General features: G+C 45.5%; 2 protein-coding genes across 2 annotated transcripts in view; both read left to right on the forward strand.

The window, feature by feature from the left end:
- The first annotated feature begins 3,494 nt into the window (after nucleotides 1–3,494).
- Nucleotides 3,495–13,356, forward strand: LOC107114726 (ELMO domain-containing protein 3-like). The gene is made up of 5 exons (XM_015416315.1): nucleotides 3,495–3,577; nucleotides 4,872–4,949; nucleotides 6,387–6,456; nucleotides 8,752–8,817; nucleotides 13,316–13,356. The coding sequence occupies exons 1-5, from the start codon at nucleotides 3,563–3,565 to the stop codon at nucleotides 13,354–13,356; spliced, it is 270 nt and encodes an 89-aa protein (XP_015271801.1). The 5' UTR covers nucleotides 3,495–3,562.
- A 478-nt stretch (nucleotides 13,357–13,834) lies between these two features.
- The window catches only part of LOC107114727 (ELMO domain-containing protein 3-like), a 13,523-nt gene continuing 13,340 nt past the window's right edge, over nucleotides 13,835–14,017 (forward strand). Inside the window, exon 1 of the mRNA XM_015416316.1 lies at nucleotides 13,835–13,867. Coding sequence (XP_015271802.1) covers nucleotides 13,835–13,867 — 33 coding nt within the window. The remainder of the gene's footprint in view (nucleotides 13,868–14,017) is intronic.

The following is a 14,017-nucleotide window of genomic DNA, read 5'->3' on the forward strand; positions in this document are numbered from 1 at the left end:
GCACTTTTGCTTTCCTCTTTGTGCGCATGCCCCGTTGGGTGCTTGTGCGCATCTTGTGGAGACTTGGGGGAAAAACAACCTGTTTGCAAAGGGACATGGGCGGGCGGCAGATGCCACCCCCGGAAACGCGATCAGATGCCAGCCCTTGCCCCACAGTTTCTGGAAACGAGTACCTCGGAGGTACTAGTTTTAACTCCGCATCTTCGGCGGGAAGCCTTAGGTTCGCCACGGGAGCTCTACGCTTCCCAGATGTTGCAGTGTGATCGCGCCCGGAAAATCTGCCTATCTTCCGTCTCCATAGCGTGGCTAATGCTCCGTGTGACTGCAGCCTATATAAGGCGAAGATGTATAAAATTTTCCACAGATGGCTGATTAAGTGAAAGGTATAAGAATATGACAGGTGTTTGTGGTTATAAAAAGTGAAAATACTGAATTTGGATTGATAACTGAAAAAGACAATAGACATAATTATGCCTTTATATCAGAATTGTACTTTCATATATGTTGTAATAACAGTAGGAATATTGGTTGTTGAAAATTGAAAATTAGAAAATCTCATTCTAGGGAAGAATGTATATATAAATTATTAGAAGTGGTTGAATTGGAAAACAAATTGCTATAATTCAAAAAGAATGAGCCTATTATTTTTTGACAATGTACAATGTGGAACTTATAGAGAGACGGGGGGAATCACAAACTGTTAAGTTTCTAAACTAGACTATGATGTAAATAGAACTTGGTGGTTAATGGAAGAAGATCCTCTGTACAATGATATACTTTAAGAAAAGCTTGTAAGTTATTCTTTTTCTCTCTTTTTTTTGGAAAAAATAAAAAGATTACTGAAAAAAGAAGAAGTAAATCCCACTGAACTCAGGGAACTTATTTTGAATAACTTTGTATAGGTTTTAGCTGAATGTATTTTGTTGTGGGCATGTTAAACGTTCCCCATTACACTTTGGACAATGGTTATAACTTATATGTCACTCAAAGGTTAGTACCCTATACCCCCAACCAGGGGCAACAGGACATCATAAGGATCTTCCATGGTCAGCAGAGACTCCCCCAGACTCAATGGTGCTCATTAAAGTTTGCTGTATTGTCAAGAACCACATCCACACAAACATGGTTTCCTTCACCTGCCCGCTTTACCCCTTTAAAACTTCAGGAAGCTGAGCTGCACCTCTGCCACATGGAGTAGTTTCATCACACCTGTCCAGGGTTACCTTATTTTGATTTTGCCCAAGGCCCCAGCTCCTCCTCTCTATTCCAGGCAGCTCTTCCCTTCTCTGTACCTTCCCAGCCTGCTTGCCTGCCTCTTGGCATCTGCACTGCTCCTCCTTCTCTGAGCCCTGTCCATTTGTTAACTCCTTCCTTGACTTGGCCCACCTTCTCCCGAAGCAGCGGCTGTTTTTGGCCCAGTAGGTGGGGCTTCCTCTGGCCTTTGTTGCTGCCTCTGTGCCACATACCCATAACATCAGTGGTGGCAAGTAGCACAATTTCCCCTTATGCATAAATCTAACTTAGGGCTTAGTTCACCAGAACTTTGGGGACGGGGCACAGGTCAGTAGTACAGCATCTGCTTGGCATACTGAAGGTCCTAGGTTCAGTTCCTAGCGAAAGATCTCTGCCTGGGATCCTGTTTGAGTTGATAATACCAACCTTAATGGACCAAGGCTTGACTCAGTAAAAGGCAGCTTCATGTGGTCAACTGAAATGATCTGGTTTTTAAAAGTCAAATGGCTGAATCAATTCTCATGGCCCAGAAATGCTTAGATACCAACATTTCCCCTACAGCAAAAGTTGAAAGGCCAGCGTGAGAGCCAGTTTGGTATGGTGGTTAGGAGCGCAGACTCAAATCTGGGAGAACCGGGTTTGATTCCCTACTCCTCCACATGCAGCTGCTGGTGTGACCTTGGGTCAGTTACAAGTTCTATCAGAGCTGTTCTCTCAAGGGCAGTCCTCGAAAGAGCTCTCTCAGCCCCACCTACCTCACAGGGTGTCTGTTGTGGGGAGGGGAAGGGAAAGGAGATTGTAAACCACTCTGAGACTCCTTCTTCCTATGCATGCTTGCTCAGAAGAAGACATACCAAGTTAAGTGGGATTTACTCAGAATGAGAGTATTTAAGACTGCAGTCTCAGAACCCGATTTTAGTCAGAGTCAGGTACACCCAGAAAATTCAGTGCAGAATTTGGCATATTTAACTCTGTATTGGATATGCCTGCAGGAAGCTGCAAAACAAATGGAAGTGTACAAAGGATTGACTAGAAAAGTGCAAGAGTCCAGTAGCACTTTAAAGACTAACAAAATTTGTGGCAGGGTATGAGCAGTGACTCACGGAAGCTGCCACAAATGCTACTGGACTCTTGCTCTTTTCTGCTGCTACAGATTAACACAGCTACCCATCTTGATCTATCTCCAGAGGATTGACTAGGGAGCACTGCTTGGAGCACCAATGAACTTTCCCTCTAACCTAAAAAGGCCATTCCTTGAATATATGAAGTTTAACAAAACCAGGGAGGCTGAGTTATCAATGATTACAGCTGTTGTGAGCACTGCACTGCTTATCTTGCATACTCCTGAGATTTAAACAGAAATGTCAAACTGTACTTCTCGCATTTCAAGGCTTTGTAACCTCCCTGACTGCTCACAATTTTTCTCTTTATATGCAAGAGGCCCACCCAAGCATCGTTCCTGGGGATCTGGTGCAAACATGCAAAACACTGCTCAGCCCCATCCCATCCAATCTCGTAAATCCTGAAAGAAGAAAAAAAATTGTTTTTGAAATAAAAAATGGACAGCAACATAGCGATGGGCTTGCAACCCAAGTTGAGCTCATCTGGGCTGTGGTAAAACGCGTCAATAGGTGCCACAAGACTCTTTTAACAGTGTAGTCCTAAATGAAATTATTCCAGACTCTCAACTCATTAAAATCAGTGGATTGAGACTGGAGTAACTCTGTAAAGAATTGCACTGTTAAATTTGCTTTTGTGCAAAAGTCTAATATAGCTACCGCTCTGCAGTAATGACGGAGGAACAGTCTGCACACGCTCAGAGGCATGGTTATTGTAATAAAATATTACTACTATTGCTACCGCTGCAATAAAATATTACCACTATTGCTACAGATCATTCAGCTAGCAATCCGAAACACCATTATCAGAGAATAACACATCCCCCCGCAATACCATTATCAGAGAATAACACATCCCCCCTCCCCCGCATTCAGTGGGATTTACTCCCGAGTAAACAACTTTATGATGGGTCGGCACAGTCTTTTGTACCGCTTTGCGGTGAACTGCCGTCTTGGACAGGGCCATTTTGCCGGGCACGAACGCCACCGACCGACGAGTGTCGCACTCTTTAAACGGACGTAGGCACGAAAGCGATAAACGATGCAGTGTACCGGGAGCCAAGCGCCGGGGAACTCCAACTCCCAGCCTGCAAAGCGACGCGCAGGCGCCGTTGGAGCCTATGAGGTGTGGGGGTGGCTGGCTCCAGAGCTGAGATTGGAGGAAAAACTGAGAGGGACAAAATTCCGTTGTTCGGCCCGGCTTGTCTGGAATGACGCCTCCGTGGGTGCGTTGTCGGGATGGGGGGGAGAAGCGAGAGGAGGCAGGGGAGCGGGGCGGCCGAGAGGGGAGAAGGTGGGGGCGTGACGCGTGACTGGCATGTGTGAATGCATGTTCACGTGTCTCTCTCTCTGCAAGGTAGGGTAGAAGGGGGGGAGTGTGTGCAACTGGCAGTTGTGCAGTAGACGCCCCTAGTGCTATGAGGGAAGGGGCTGTGTAGGGTGGGGGGAAGGGGCTGTTACTGGCCTGGGAGCCATGTTGCCAAATTCACATTGGCCTCCGTGTAGGGTGTCCACCAGCAGGCCTGCTGCCGCCCCTTTCGGTAGGGGTGTGATCTGCAGAAATCCTGGCATGAAGCAGAACCTCTGTCAGTTGCTGCAGGTCAGACTCCCTCCCACAGGGCTTCTTCAAATGTTGGCCGCTCTCCTGAGGGGTGGCCAACTTTTCCCCTAGGAGGGCTCCTACCATGGCTGCATGATGGGTGGAAAGCTGCAGGAGAAGTGGGTGGTGCTTTTTCTAGTATGGGGGATTCAAGATGGGGGAAAGGATTTGCTGTGGGTTGCCAGAACGTAGCCTGGAGAAAGGGTGCCTTTAAATAGCCTGATGCAGTGGGGCAATAGCAGCTTTTCTCCTCTGGTTCCTTTATCCATCCTCCATTTCCCTGCCTGCTGTGTAGTTCATCATCTTACAGCAGGCAGGCAGAAGGAGGCAGAAAACAGTCTTGAAGGAGGACTAGGAGAGGTGCTGCAGCTGCCTTTTCGCCTGCTGCAGAAGGGGCTTTGAAGGTATGTGTTGCAGACCTGTAGATTACAACCTGGTGCTTCCTGATATTTGCCAGGTATGGAGCTGCTCAAACCATAAGTGTCTGTATAGTCAACAAGTTGGCATCCTTTGGCTGGGGAGGAAAATGCAGATCCATGCAGGCTTCTCCAGTAGTTCCTCTTGAACTGGGAACTCCCAGAGGCCTCTGGCAGGCTTCTGAGCTAGATGGACCTTTTGCATTAATGCAGCATTGAGCAAACAGTCCTTGCTGGCAAGTGTCCATTTCCAAGGCTTAAATCTGACATGTTATGCATGTCAGTCACACTGGATTTGCGGCTGATAGTTCTCAGGTAGTGACCGAAGGATACACAGTTTAGATGAAACTCTGACATGTGATTATCTTTGGAGCAGCGGTTTCCTTTATGGTAGGCACCTGTCATGCCATTTGACCGTGTTCTCTGTTCCCTCATAGAAACCTGGGTGCCTTTGGGAGGTGATCGTGCATTCCCTGGTGACCGTGATCTCATTGTTTCCATTAGGGTATGAACAGATGCAGCACGGACAACCGCCGGTTTGAAGAGCAAGACGTTGCTTTCCCAGCTTACAAATCTGTACCTGTGCGTATTCTAACTGCTAGCGTCTTGGTCCCCTGCAATGGACACCTGTTGCACTCAAAATGCAGAACAGCTGTGGTGGGGAGACGATGTGCCAACCGACTTTACTGTGGTCATTTCAGTTCAGCCAAGATCCCAATATTTCTAACATTTTATGTAGCATTTCTCATGTATTCGTGCATCATTTCAATAGTCCATACTATAGCCCTATAAGTAAGGTCAGTATTGCTGTCCTCATGTTTTAGATGGGGAGCTGAAGACCACTTATTGACAGTGTCTAAGACCACTTATTGATAGTGACTAAGGCAAGATTCTGACTAGAGTTTATATTCCAGTTCATGCACATAGACACTGTACTGCCTCTGCTCCTAAGAACACCATTCTGGTATTAGACCGCAGTTCTACGCTTATCCATAACCGAGAGAGCAATCTGAAACTGGTCTACTCAGAATCCTATTTGCATTTATTCTGTGGTTTCTCCTAGGCTCATTTAAAAAAACAATCTTAGACACTTATATGAGTTTTAGTTGATTATGTGATGTGCCTACATATGTTTGCATTTGAGTAAAACAGTAGCTCTCAATTAAACAAAAATCTTCATTTTTTTTAGACAATGCCCATGTATGTCACAGCAGGCATTCAGCATGAAGAGGCTCCTGTGTTTGAGAGGAGGATCTCTTCTATGGGTGTGGATTAGGAAGAACATGCAGTAAAAAAAAAGTTTTGAAAAAAATCTACTCAGTTAAGCAGGAGGAGTTCTTTCTAGATCAGTCAAAGAGCTTTGATAATTTCAGCTAAAATAACACTACATCTTATTAAGCATTTGGGGATTTTTAAAACTGTGCTGACATTCCTTTATTATTATTTTTAATTAGGAATACGTAGTTCTTTCCATCCTATCCTACAACAAATTTTAAATAGTAAAATCTGCAATGAGTAATACAAAACCTAAAATAAATAGTCTCAGCCTTAAAAAACCCTAACCCTTTGAGAGTCAGCCAGCAGGCTCCAGTGTCTTAAAACACAATAATTTAAAAGTTAAATAAATAAAAGTAGCCATGATCATCGGCAAAGCATTCTTCAAGACCAGCAGTTCCACAATTCTGCAGGGGGGGAAAAAGATTTTAAAACTTACAAACGGAAGGCTCCTTGAAACAGGGCAACCTTCAGTAGCCAGCCAAAGGGGAACAGGGAGGATGCCCTTCAAGCTTCTCTTAGGACAACATTCCAGAACGGTTGCTTCCAAGACCCCCGCCCCATAGTTACCCACCATTCTTCACATGGGGGGAGCACATGGAAGAAGACCCCCAGTGATGAGGGAGGTCTCCACGCAAGACTATATGGAGCACTAGGATGAGGAACACCTTTGCGAAGAGGACTGTGGCCAGGTTCACGGATTGTGTCTTGCATTCTGACTCCCCCCCCCTTTTCTTGTCTTAGATTTCTGCCTTGAAGCAGAATGGGCTCCTGCAGTCTCTGTCCGCAGCGGCCAATGGATGCAGAGAAGTGGGTAAGGGTTCAGCGGACTGAATTCTTGAGTTCTGTTGCTTTGCTGGTGATGGAGGTGCTATAGTTATGCAGTAGCCAGATTGCTTTTATGGTAGGGTTGCCAGCTCTGGGTTGGGAAATTCCCGGAGATTACTGGGGGTGGAGTCTGGGGAGAGCAGGGTTTGGGGAGGGGAGAGACCTCAGCAGGGAATAATGCCAGAGAGTCAGTTCTCCAAAGCAGCCATTTTCTGCAGGGGAACTGATCTTGGTCACCTGGAGGTCAGTTGTAATAGCAGGGGATCTCCCGGTGCTATTTGGTGTAGTTTGGTGCAGTTTGGTGTAGTGGTTAAGTGCGCGGACTCTAATCTGGGAGAACCGGGTTTGACTCCCCACTTCTCCACTTGCACCTGGCTGGATGACCTTGGGCAAGCCATAGCTCTGATAAGAGCTGTTCTTGAAAAAGAGCAGTTTCTGTCAGAGCTCTCTCAGCCCCACCTACCTCACAGGGTGTCTGTTGTGGGGAGGGGAAGGGAAAGGAGTTTGTAAGCCGCTCTGAGACACCTTTGGGTAGTGAAGGGCGGGATACAAATCCAATCTCTTCTTCTTCTTCTTTATGGTGATTCCCTTGAGCACTCTGGAGAAGTTGGGCAGAAACGTGAAGAAGGGTGGTGCTGGCAGATTGCACCTCAGGGTGGTTCTTGTACGGTGTGGGTGAAAAGTGCCGTCAAGTCACAGCCGACTTACGGCAGCCCTGTTGGACTTTCAAGGCAAGCGGCATTCAGGGGTGGTTTGCCATTGCCTGCCTTTGCATAGCAACCCTGGGGTTCCTTGGTGGTCTCCCATCCAGTATAAACCAGGACCGAACCTGCTTAGCTTCTGAGATCTGACGAGATCAGGCTAGCCTGAGCCATAGCCTCCAAACATCCGTGCCCTGACTTCTGTATGGCCCGCTCTCTGGGAATACTACTTTTGAAGACAGCCGCACATGGATGCAGCCGCCACAGCCAGGGCAGTTCTCTGCTCTTTGTGATTGCTCCCTGCTCATGGTCAATGTTCCCTCTAAGCCGTGAAGTCTTGTGAGCAAAAATTCTACTTTGTGAGCTACTGGCATTAAAGTTGTGAGCAAGCAATTTGGCTACTGCATAAATTAATTTGCTCTGGAGCCATCCTTCCTGAGCTGAGACAAAGATGTGTGAGCTGGAGGCTAAAAAACTGTGAGCTAGCTCACTCTGACTCAGCTTAGAGGGAACACTGCTCATGGTAAAGGAATCGCCCGACTTGTTCCCAGCTGCTTGCAACTTTGCAGGCAACCATTGGAAGAGGGAAATGCTCTGCACGGTAGCTTCTACTTATGGGAAAGAAGATGGATTGTTAGTGTGCCATGAGCGGAGAACAGCAGCCGCCAAAGTCTTGAGTGCATCAGTCTTCTCAGGCAGTGGGCAAGCCGGAAATCTTGTGTTCGTATCCTTGTGTTCCTCACAACAGCTGCACGGTGCACATGTATCACCTGAGTAGCTGTGTGTCAACTTTGATTTGTAAGCCCGCTACAACCATTGCTCTGAAGGTTTCTGGTATTTAATTTCTTAGAGCTTTGCCAGGAAATAGCGTACATTCCTCTACAGTTTGCAGCCTCAAATAAATCAACTTGTGGCAGAACCCTGTGGTGTCTGATGAACTGAGCTTTCACTCACAAAAGCCTGTACCCTGGAATGTTGGGCTGGTCTTTAAGATGCTACTGGACTCTAATTTTGTTCTACTACTATAGTCTAACGTGGCTACTGACCTGAAACTTTTCATATGTTTTCTTGTTTAATAAGTCCTGCTGAGTTCAATGGGCTCCTTCATAAGTATGCCTAGGATTACAGAATGTTTAAAAATACTTGAAAAATCTTGCTTGAAATCTGGCTTCCATGTTTCCCCATAAATATTATCGAGGAGGAAGTAGAGAATTTATACGCTTCTGCACACATGCTTTAAGTGGAGCTTTTAAAAACTAAACGGTGTAGATTCGGCAAGTTTCTAGGCCTCATGATGTGGGGCTGAACATTTTAATTATCAGCATTTTCACTCTGAATTGCAAATAAGTACATTTAGTTAAAAGTACACTGCCTTGTTGCTCCATATTGAAAGAGTTCTTGAAGTTCTGGAAGCTGTTCTGAAAAACGTGTAAATGACGTGGAGGCAGTTGTGTGTCAAATAAGATCCCCCCCCCCCTTTTTAAAAAAAGAAGTCTTCAGCATTAAAACTTCAAAATATGGAAATGGTTCTGAATTTTGCTGCAGTGGAATCCCACCTCTCTCTGTTTCTTTGTTGCCAGATATTACTGAAGAAGTACGGCGAGCCCGAGAAGAATGGGAGGCTGTGGAAAATGTCCATCCAGGAGGTATGGCCATAACATTTCCTTTGGAGTGGAGACCAAAGCAGCATTGAAATGGGTGCTTCTTGGTGACAGGGGGAGGAAGCACTGGGGCATTACCACAGCCATAAAATGTTCCTCCTAATAACATAATAGTAGTAAAAATTGTAGAAATGGTGCAGTCCAGGAATTCTTAATTTTAAAAGTCTGTGTGTCACATTTCTATTATGCTTTTCCTCCAAGGATCTCAGAGACTGTGTTTCTCCCCTCCTCCATTTTATCCATACGACAGCCCTGAGAGGTAGGTTAGGCTGATGGAGAGTGACTGGTCCAAGGTCACCTGGTGAGCTTGATAACTCAGTGGAGATCTGGACCCTGGTCCTAGTCCAGCACTCTTAACTGCCAGCTTGGTGTAGTGGTTAACTGCCAGCTTGGTGTAGTGGACTTGACGGCACTTTTCACCCACACCGTACAAGAACCACCCTGAGGTGCAGTCTGCCAGCACCACCCTTCTTCACATTTCTGACTCTAATCTGGGAGAACTGGGTTTGATTCCCTGCTCTTCCACTTGCAGCTGCTGGATGACCTTGGGCAAGCCATAGTTCTGCCAGAGCTGTTCTTGAGAGAGCAGTTTCTGTCAGAGCTCTCTCAGCCCCACTTCCCTCACAGGGTGTCTGTTGTGGGGAGGAGAAGGGAAAGGAGTTTGTAAGCCGCTCTGAGACTCTGAGTGAAGGGCGGGGTATAAATCCAATCTCCTCCTCCTCTTTCTTCCCTGCACCAGTTTCCATACGTAAGGGACTAGGAGCTTCTTGGGTAGTTCATACACATTGCTCATTGTTTAGCACTGTAAGAATAAAGGATCTGTAGTACAGCTAGTCATGGAATCTGGAATCTTAGGAGGCCAATGGTGCATGCAGGCTCCATAGGTCTCTGCACCCATGGTGTGTATGAACTATATCCTTCCAGAGCCATGCAGTTTCATGGCCAAAGCTAATAACATAAGGATAAGCCCTAGGAATTAGATGAGAATGAGCACTGGTTCAGTTCTCTCCGGTCTTTTTACCAAACAAAGTGCATCTTTGCAGCTAATTGGGAACTGTGGCATGGCTGTTCTCCTGAATGTTTTGATTATCCCATTAGAATCTGGTACATCCATAAGTTTATTTGTCATCAGGGATTTGTAGTGTTCGGGCTGGTTTGTAATACTGGATGATGATGATTGAAGATGATTGAAAGGGATAAGTTGGAAATATGGTTGCCAACTGGCCTTGAGGAAAATGTTCCCTCAACACAGACTTAATGAGTGGAAATGGACAGTTGAAGCTTTTCCTGGCATGGAGGTAAAGGCAGAGTATGTTTTTCCCAAGGCCTGTTGATAGCACTAGACATGTGGTATGGCTGCCAGAATTTCAGAGCTGGATTCCGACATAACAGAGCTGTAGTATTTAACTGGAATTTGTGAGGAAATGTCTTGAGGATTGCCGTCTCAGTGAGAGTGAGTGGACAGGTCTTCCAGCATAATATCCTGCAGCTTGAATAAAATGTCAGGAGTTAAAATCCCCTCAGACCTTATTATAAGATCCTTCACAGATTGGTAGAAGCCCAGGGGCCACTACTTGGTCACAGTTGGCAAATTAACAAACAGAATCAGGTACATTTTTTGGCGGTGAGTGACGGAACCTATTTCCCCTCCCTTTAATAATGTACTTTGCTTCTTATAGTTGATTGTTGGCATGTTTATTCAGACGTAACCATCACTACCAAGTAAATGAGCATAGGATTTGTAGCCTTAGGTGAAGGGAATTAACTAGTGACAGAAAAAAGCTTTTGCTAGCAATTTATTTAATAACCGGGAATCAAGTAACATTTTCTGTCACAGCGGGATTCCCCCCCCCTTTTTTTTTTTGCTAGGGGCGTGCTTGAAAGGGAAACCACCTAATTTAATAGGCATGCTTGAGAGATTTAATTTGCTTCCAGTTGGTTCCCCCAAGACAGGAATATATATATATATTTTGGGGGTGGGGAGTAGAAAGAATTGTCTCATTTAGCATAGGTTCAGATCCCCCCTGACATTAAAAATCGAAGTAATGCTGTTGTCCTATAAAAGAAAAAAATTAAGCCTACCAAGGACTGCCAAATCTCTGCTTGCTGAAGCTGGAACCTTCCAGTCCTCCCCACTTGGGGCCAAAATATATGTTTTCCAAAGCTGAAATGGGCATGGGGGGACCCTACTTGCCCCACAGTCGGGCAGATGTTCCCCCACAGCAGGCCAGGAAAGTGACAAGAGGGGGGAAGGCTGAATCCTGTCCTGCCCAAGCTACAGTCCCAAACTGACCTGGACCCTGATGTACTTGGGAACATTAGTTCCTCAATATCATGTTCTGTCTTAAAAAAGAAAACATAGTTAGAGCCAGAGAAACCCCAACCTGACTCATGTCAGAGGTGTGACATCTAGATTGGCTGCTTCCAGCCAGCAAGCTTAGGGCAGGTTAGACAGCCAACGACTCCTGTGCTGTACAGATCACATGCTTTCCTCTGTCCGCTGCCACTGTCGCTCCTGCCTTGGCTCATTGTGTGTGTGTGTGTGTGTGTGTGTGTGAGAGAGAGAGAGAGAGAGAGAGAGAGAGAGAGAGAGAGAGAGAGAGAGAGAGAGAGAGAGAGAGAGAGAGAGAGAGAGAGAGAGAGAGAGAGAGAATGGGCCAAAAAGCAACATGCTGCAGGCAGTGTACGCCTTCTTTCTCTTTGCTGTCAGTTTCATAACCACTAGACGTGAAACAGCGCCAGGTTTCTTCCTGTGCTTGCCCAGAAAATGCTGAGCGAGTGCATGAACTGCAAGTGCAGTTTTATTTAGGACTGCATTTAGGTTGGTTTCGCTTTTGTTATTAGCAGTCCTAGCTGGAGTTTTTAAACTGTGACTTTTATGGGTTTTATAATAGTGGTTTTTATTGGGTCTTCTTTGGTGTATGTAATGTTTTATTTATATTGTAAGCCGCCTTGACTTCCACAAGGGAGAAAGGCAGCTGATGAATGCTTTCAATAAATGAAATCCTGTGATCTGTGTGTGGTTGCCGAGAAGCTTGAAATTTAAAGAGACCAAAAAAGAACCAAGAAGAGGCAGGCTGCAAGCAGTGGATAGTTACAATCCCCCCTCCCTCGGCTGCTGGTACACAGGGAGGGGCACACAGTCAGCTTGTGAGCCGTTGGTTGTACAAACCTCTGCTATGCTAACTCATCTTCAGCAGCTCTTAACAAATCTGTCTGTTTTCCTGAGGCTTCTGAAGACCGAAATGAATGGCATCAGCTGCGTGTCGGCATCAGATATGTCTGTGCAATCTTTGCGTGACTTGATTTTGATAGATGAAAGATGCATTTATTTATTATTGGCTTCGTTTTTACTCTGCCTTTCTTGCCAGTGGGAGCCCGAACTGGCTTCTGTCGTCCCCCCATTTTATCCTCGCAGCAGGCCTGTGAAGTGGGTTAGGCTGAGAGTGTGGGACTGACCCAAAGACATCTGGCCTGCTTCCATGGTGTCAACAGTAAGCGATCACACAGCAAAAAAAAAAGGCAAACCTCTGCACAGTAGAAGACGCTGAGAACTGAGGCAAGACCAGCAGTAGGAACTGGTGTTAATATTTTCTTCTATGATTTCTTTGGTTTAGACTGGTTGCCCATTTATACAAACTGCACATTCTTCTGAGGGATGTTCTTCTGAGATGTGTATATCCTGGTCGTATTGAAAATTATACCTGAGATAACTTGTAATAGTCTTAACTGAAGAAGAAATTTGAAACGAAGTTATTAATATCCAGAACCTTCGTATCAACTCATTGGACTACTTACCTGCTTGATCGACTTACGCTTCTTTGCATCTATGTATTATTCATGTGTTTGTTGTATTTGATGGCCTTGTTATTCATGATTTAATATTCTCATTCGTGTCCTTATATACATTACAATATTATATTTATTAGCTTCTGCTACTCTCAGCGTCTTCTGTTGTGCACAGCTTTGCCTATTTTTTTATGCTTTCATGGTGTGGCAGTCTAAGCCCGTTGATTTCAGTGGGCTTAGACTGGAGTAACTCTGCACAAGATTGCATTGTGAGTCTCCCAGATCCTAGTCTGACGGGAGCTACTACACCCCTCTGGCTGTCAAAAGATATCAAAGGAAACGTTGAGGACTAGCAAAGGTTACAGCCCCCATCCTACTGTCATCGAGGCTGTAATGCTTGTAGTTGCCTACTTTTGCTTCATATCTGTCAGTCAGTGAGCCTGTTAAGGAAACTTCAAGCAAAACACAGAAAGAGCATTACAAGTGCTCAGAAAATAACTGACACTGTAACGGCAAGCAGAGAATCACTTGCAGAAAGCTCACCCTGGTGCCAATCAACAGTTTGACAGGACGGTGATGGCATTGCAACAGAATGTTAGAACGGGAGGGAAAATGTGGGATCGTGGACTCCAAATTCACAAGGATATCACCACTTCCTACATGCATTGTTGATTGTGTGTCTGCGGCTTGGCAGCTGAGACAAGACATCTCACCAAACTGGAGTACGTGTTTTGAAAGCTTGTGGCAGTGTTGCACTCACGTTGGTGATGTGCAGCCGATTGACTTCATCTCTGCGAAAGACGTTGACACCAAAGTTCCCTCTAAGCTGTGGAGTCTTGTGAGCAAAAATTCTACTTTGTGAGCTGCTGGCATTAAAGTTGTGAGCAAGTGATTTGGCTACTGCATAAATTAGTTTGCTCTGGAGCCACCCTTCCTGAGCTAAGACAGAAATGTGTGAGCTGGAGGCTAAAAACCTGTGAGCTAGCTCACACTAACTCAGCTTAGAGGGAACATGGTGTCTTTGCCAAGTACCTACACTGCTAGACCACAATGAGGAATTCACCCCTCCAGGTTTATCCCGCGCATTCCCATTCACAAAATATGGTTTATTCTCTGCTGACACCAGCAGGTCACTAGAAGCATGGCAGGCTGACACCCTGTAGTTAGGTGGTCCTCTTTTAAAAATCAAAATCCCCTGTTTAATTCTACCCCCATGGACATAGGGGGAAAGTTTGGAATTTATCAAGTGAGATTTACACAACTTTCCTGTTTAGCATGATATTACCCCTTAGGCACTTTGATAAGCGTGAGCCAAAATATAAGGCTTTGTCCATGGTTGCTGTTTTTCACATTCCAAGCCTGCCTGATGCATCTTACAGGTAGAAACTGACGTCAG

This window comes from Gekko japonicus, unplaced genomic scaffold, assembly GCF_001447785.1.
Source record: "Gekko japonicus isolate JY-2015 unplaced genomic scaffold, Gekko_japonicus_V1.1 scaffold751, whole genome shotgun sequence".
Lineage (NCBI taxonomy): Eukaryota > Metazoa > Chordata > Lepidosauria > Squamata > Gekkonidae > Gekko > Gekko japonicus.

Bases quoted from the DNA above. Each gene is read 5' to 3' on its own strand.
- LOC107114726 (XM_015416315.1), top strand. The intron at 6,457-8,751 runs GTAAGGGTTCAG...CTTTGTTGCCAG, and splicing joins CAATGGATGCAGAGAAGTGG to ATATTACTGAAGAAGTACGG. The intron at 8,818-13,315 runs GTATGGCCATAA...GCGGCTTGGCAG, and splicing joins GGAAAATGTCCATCCAGGAG to CTGAGACAAGACATCTCACC.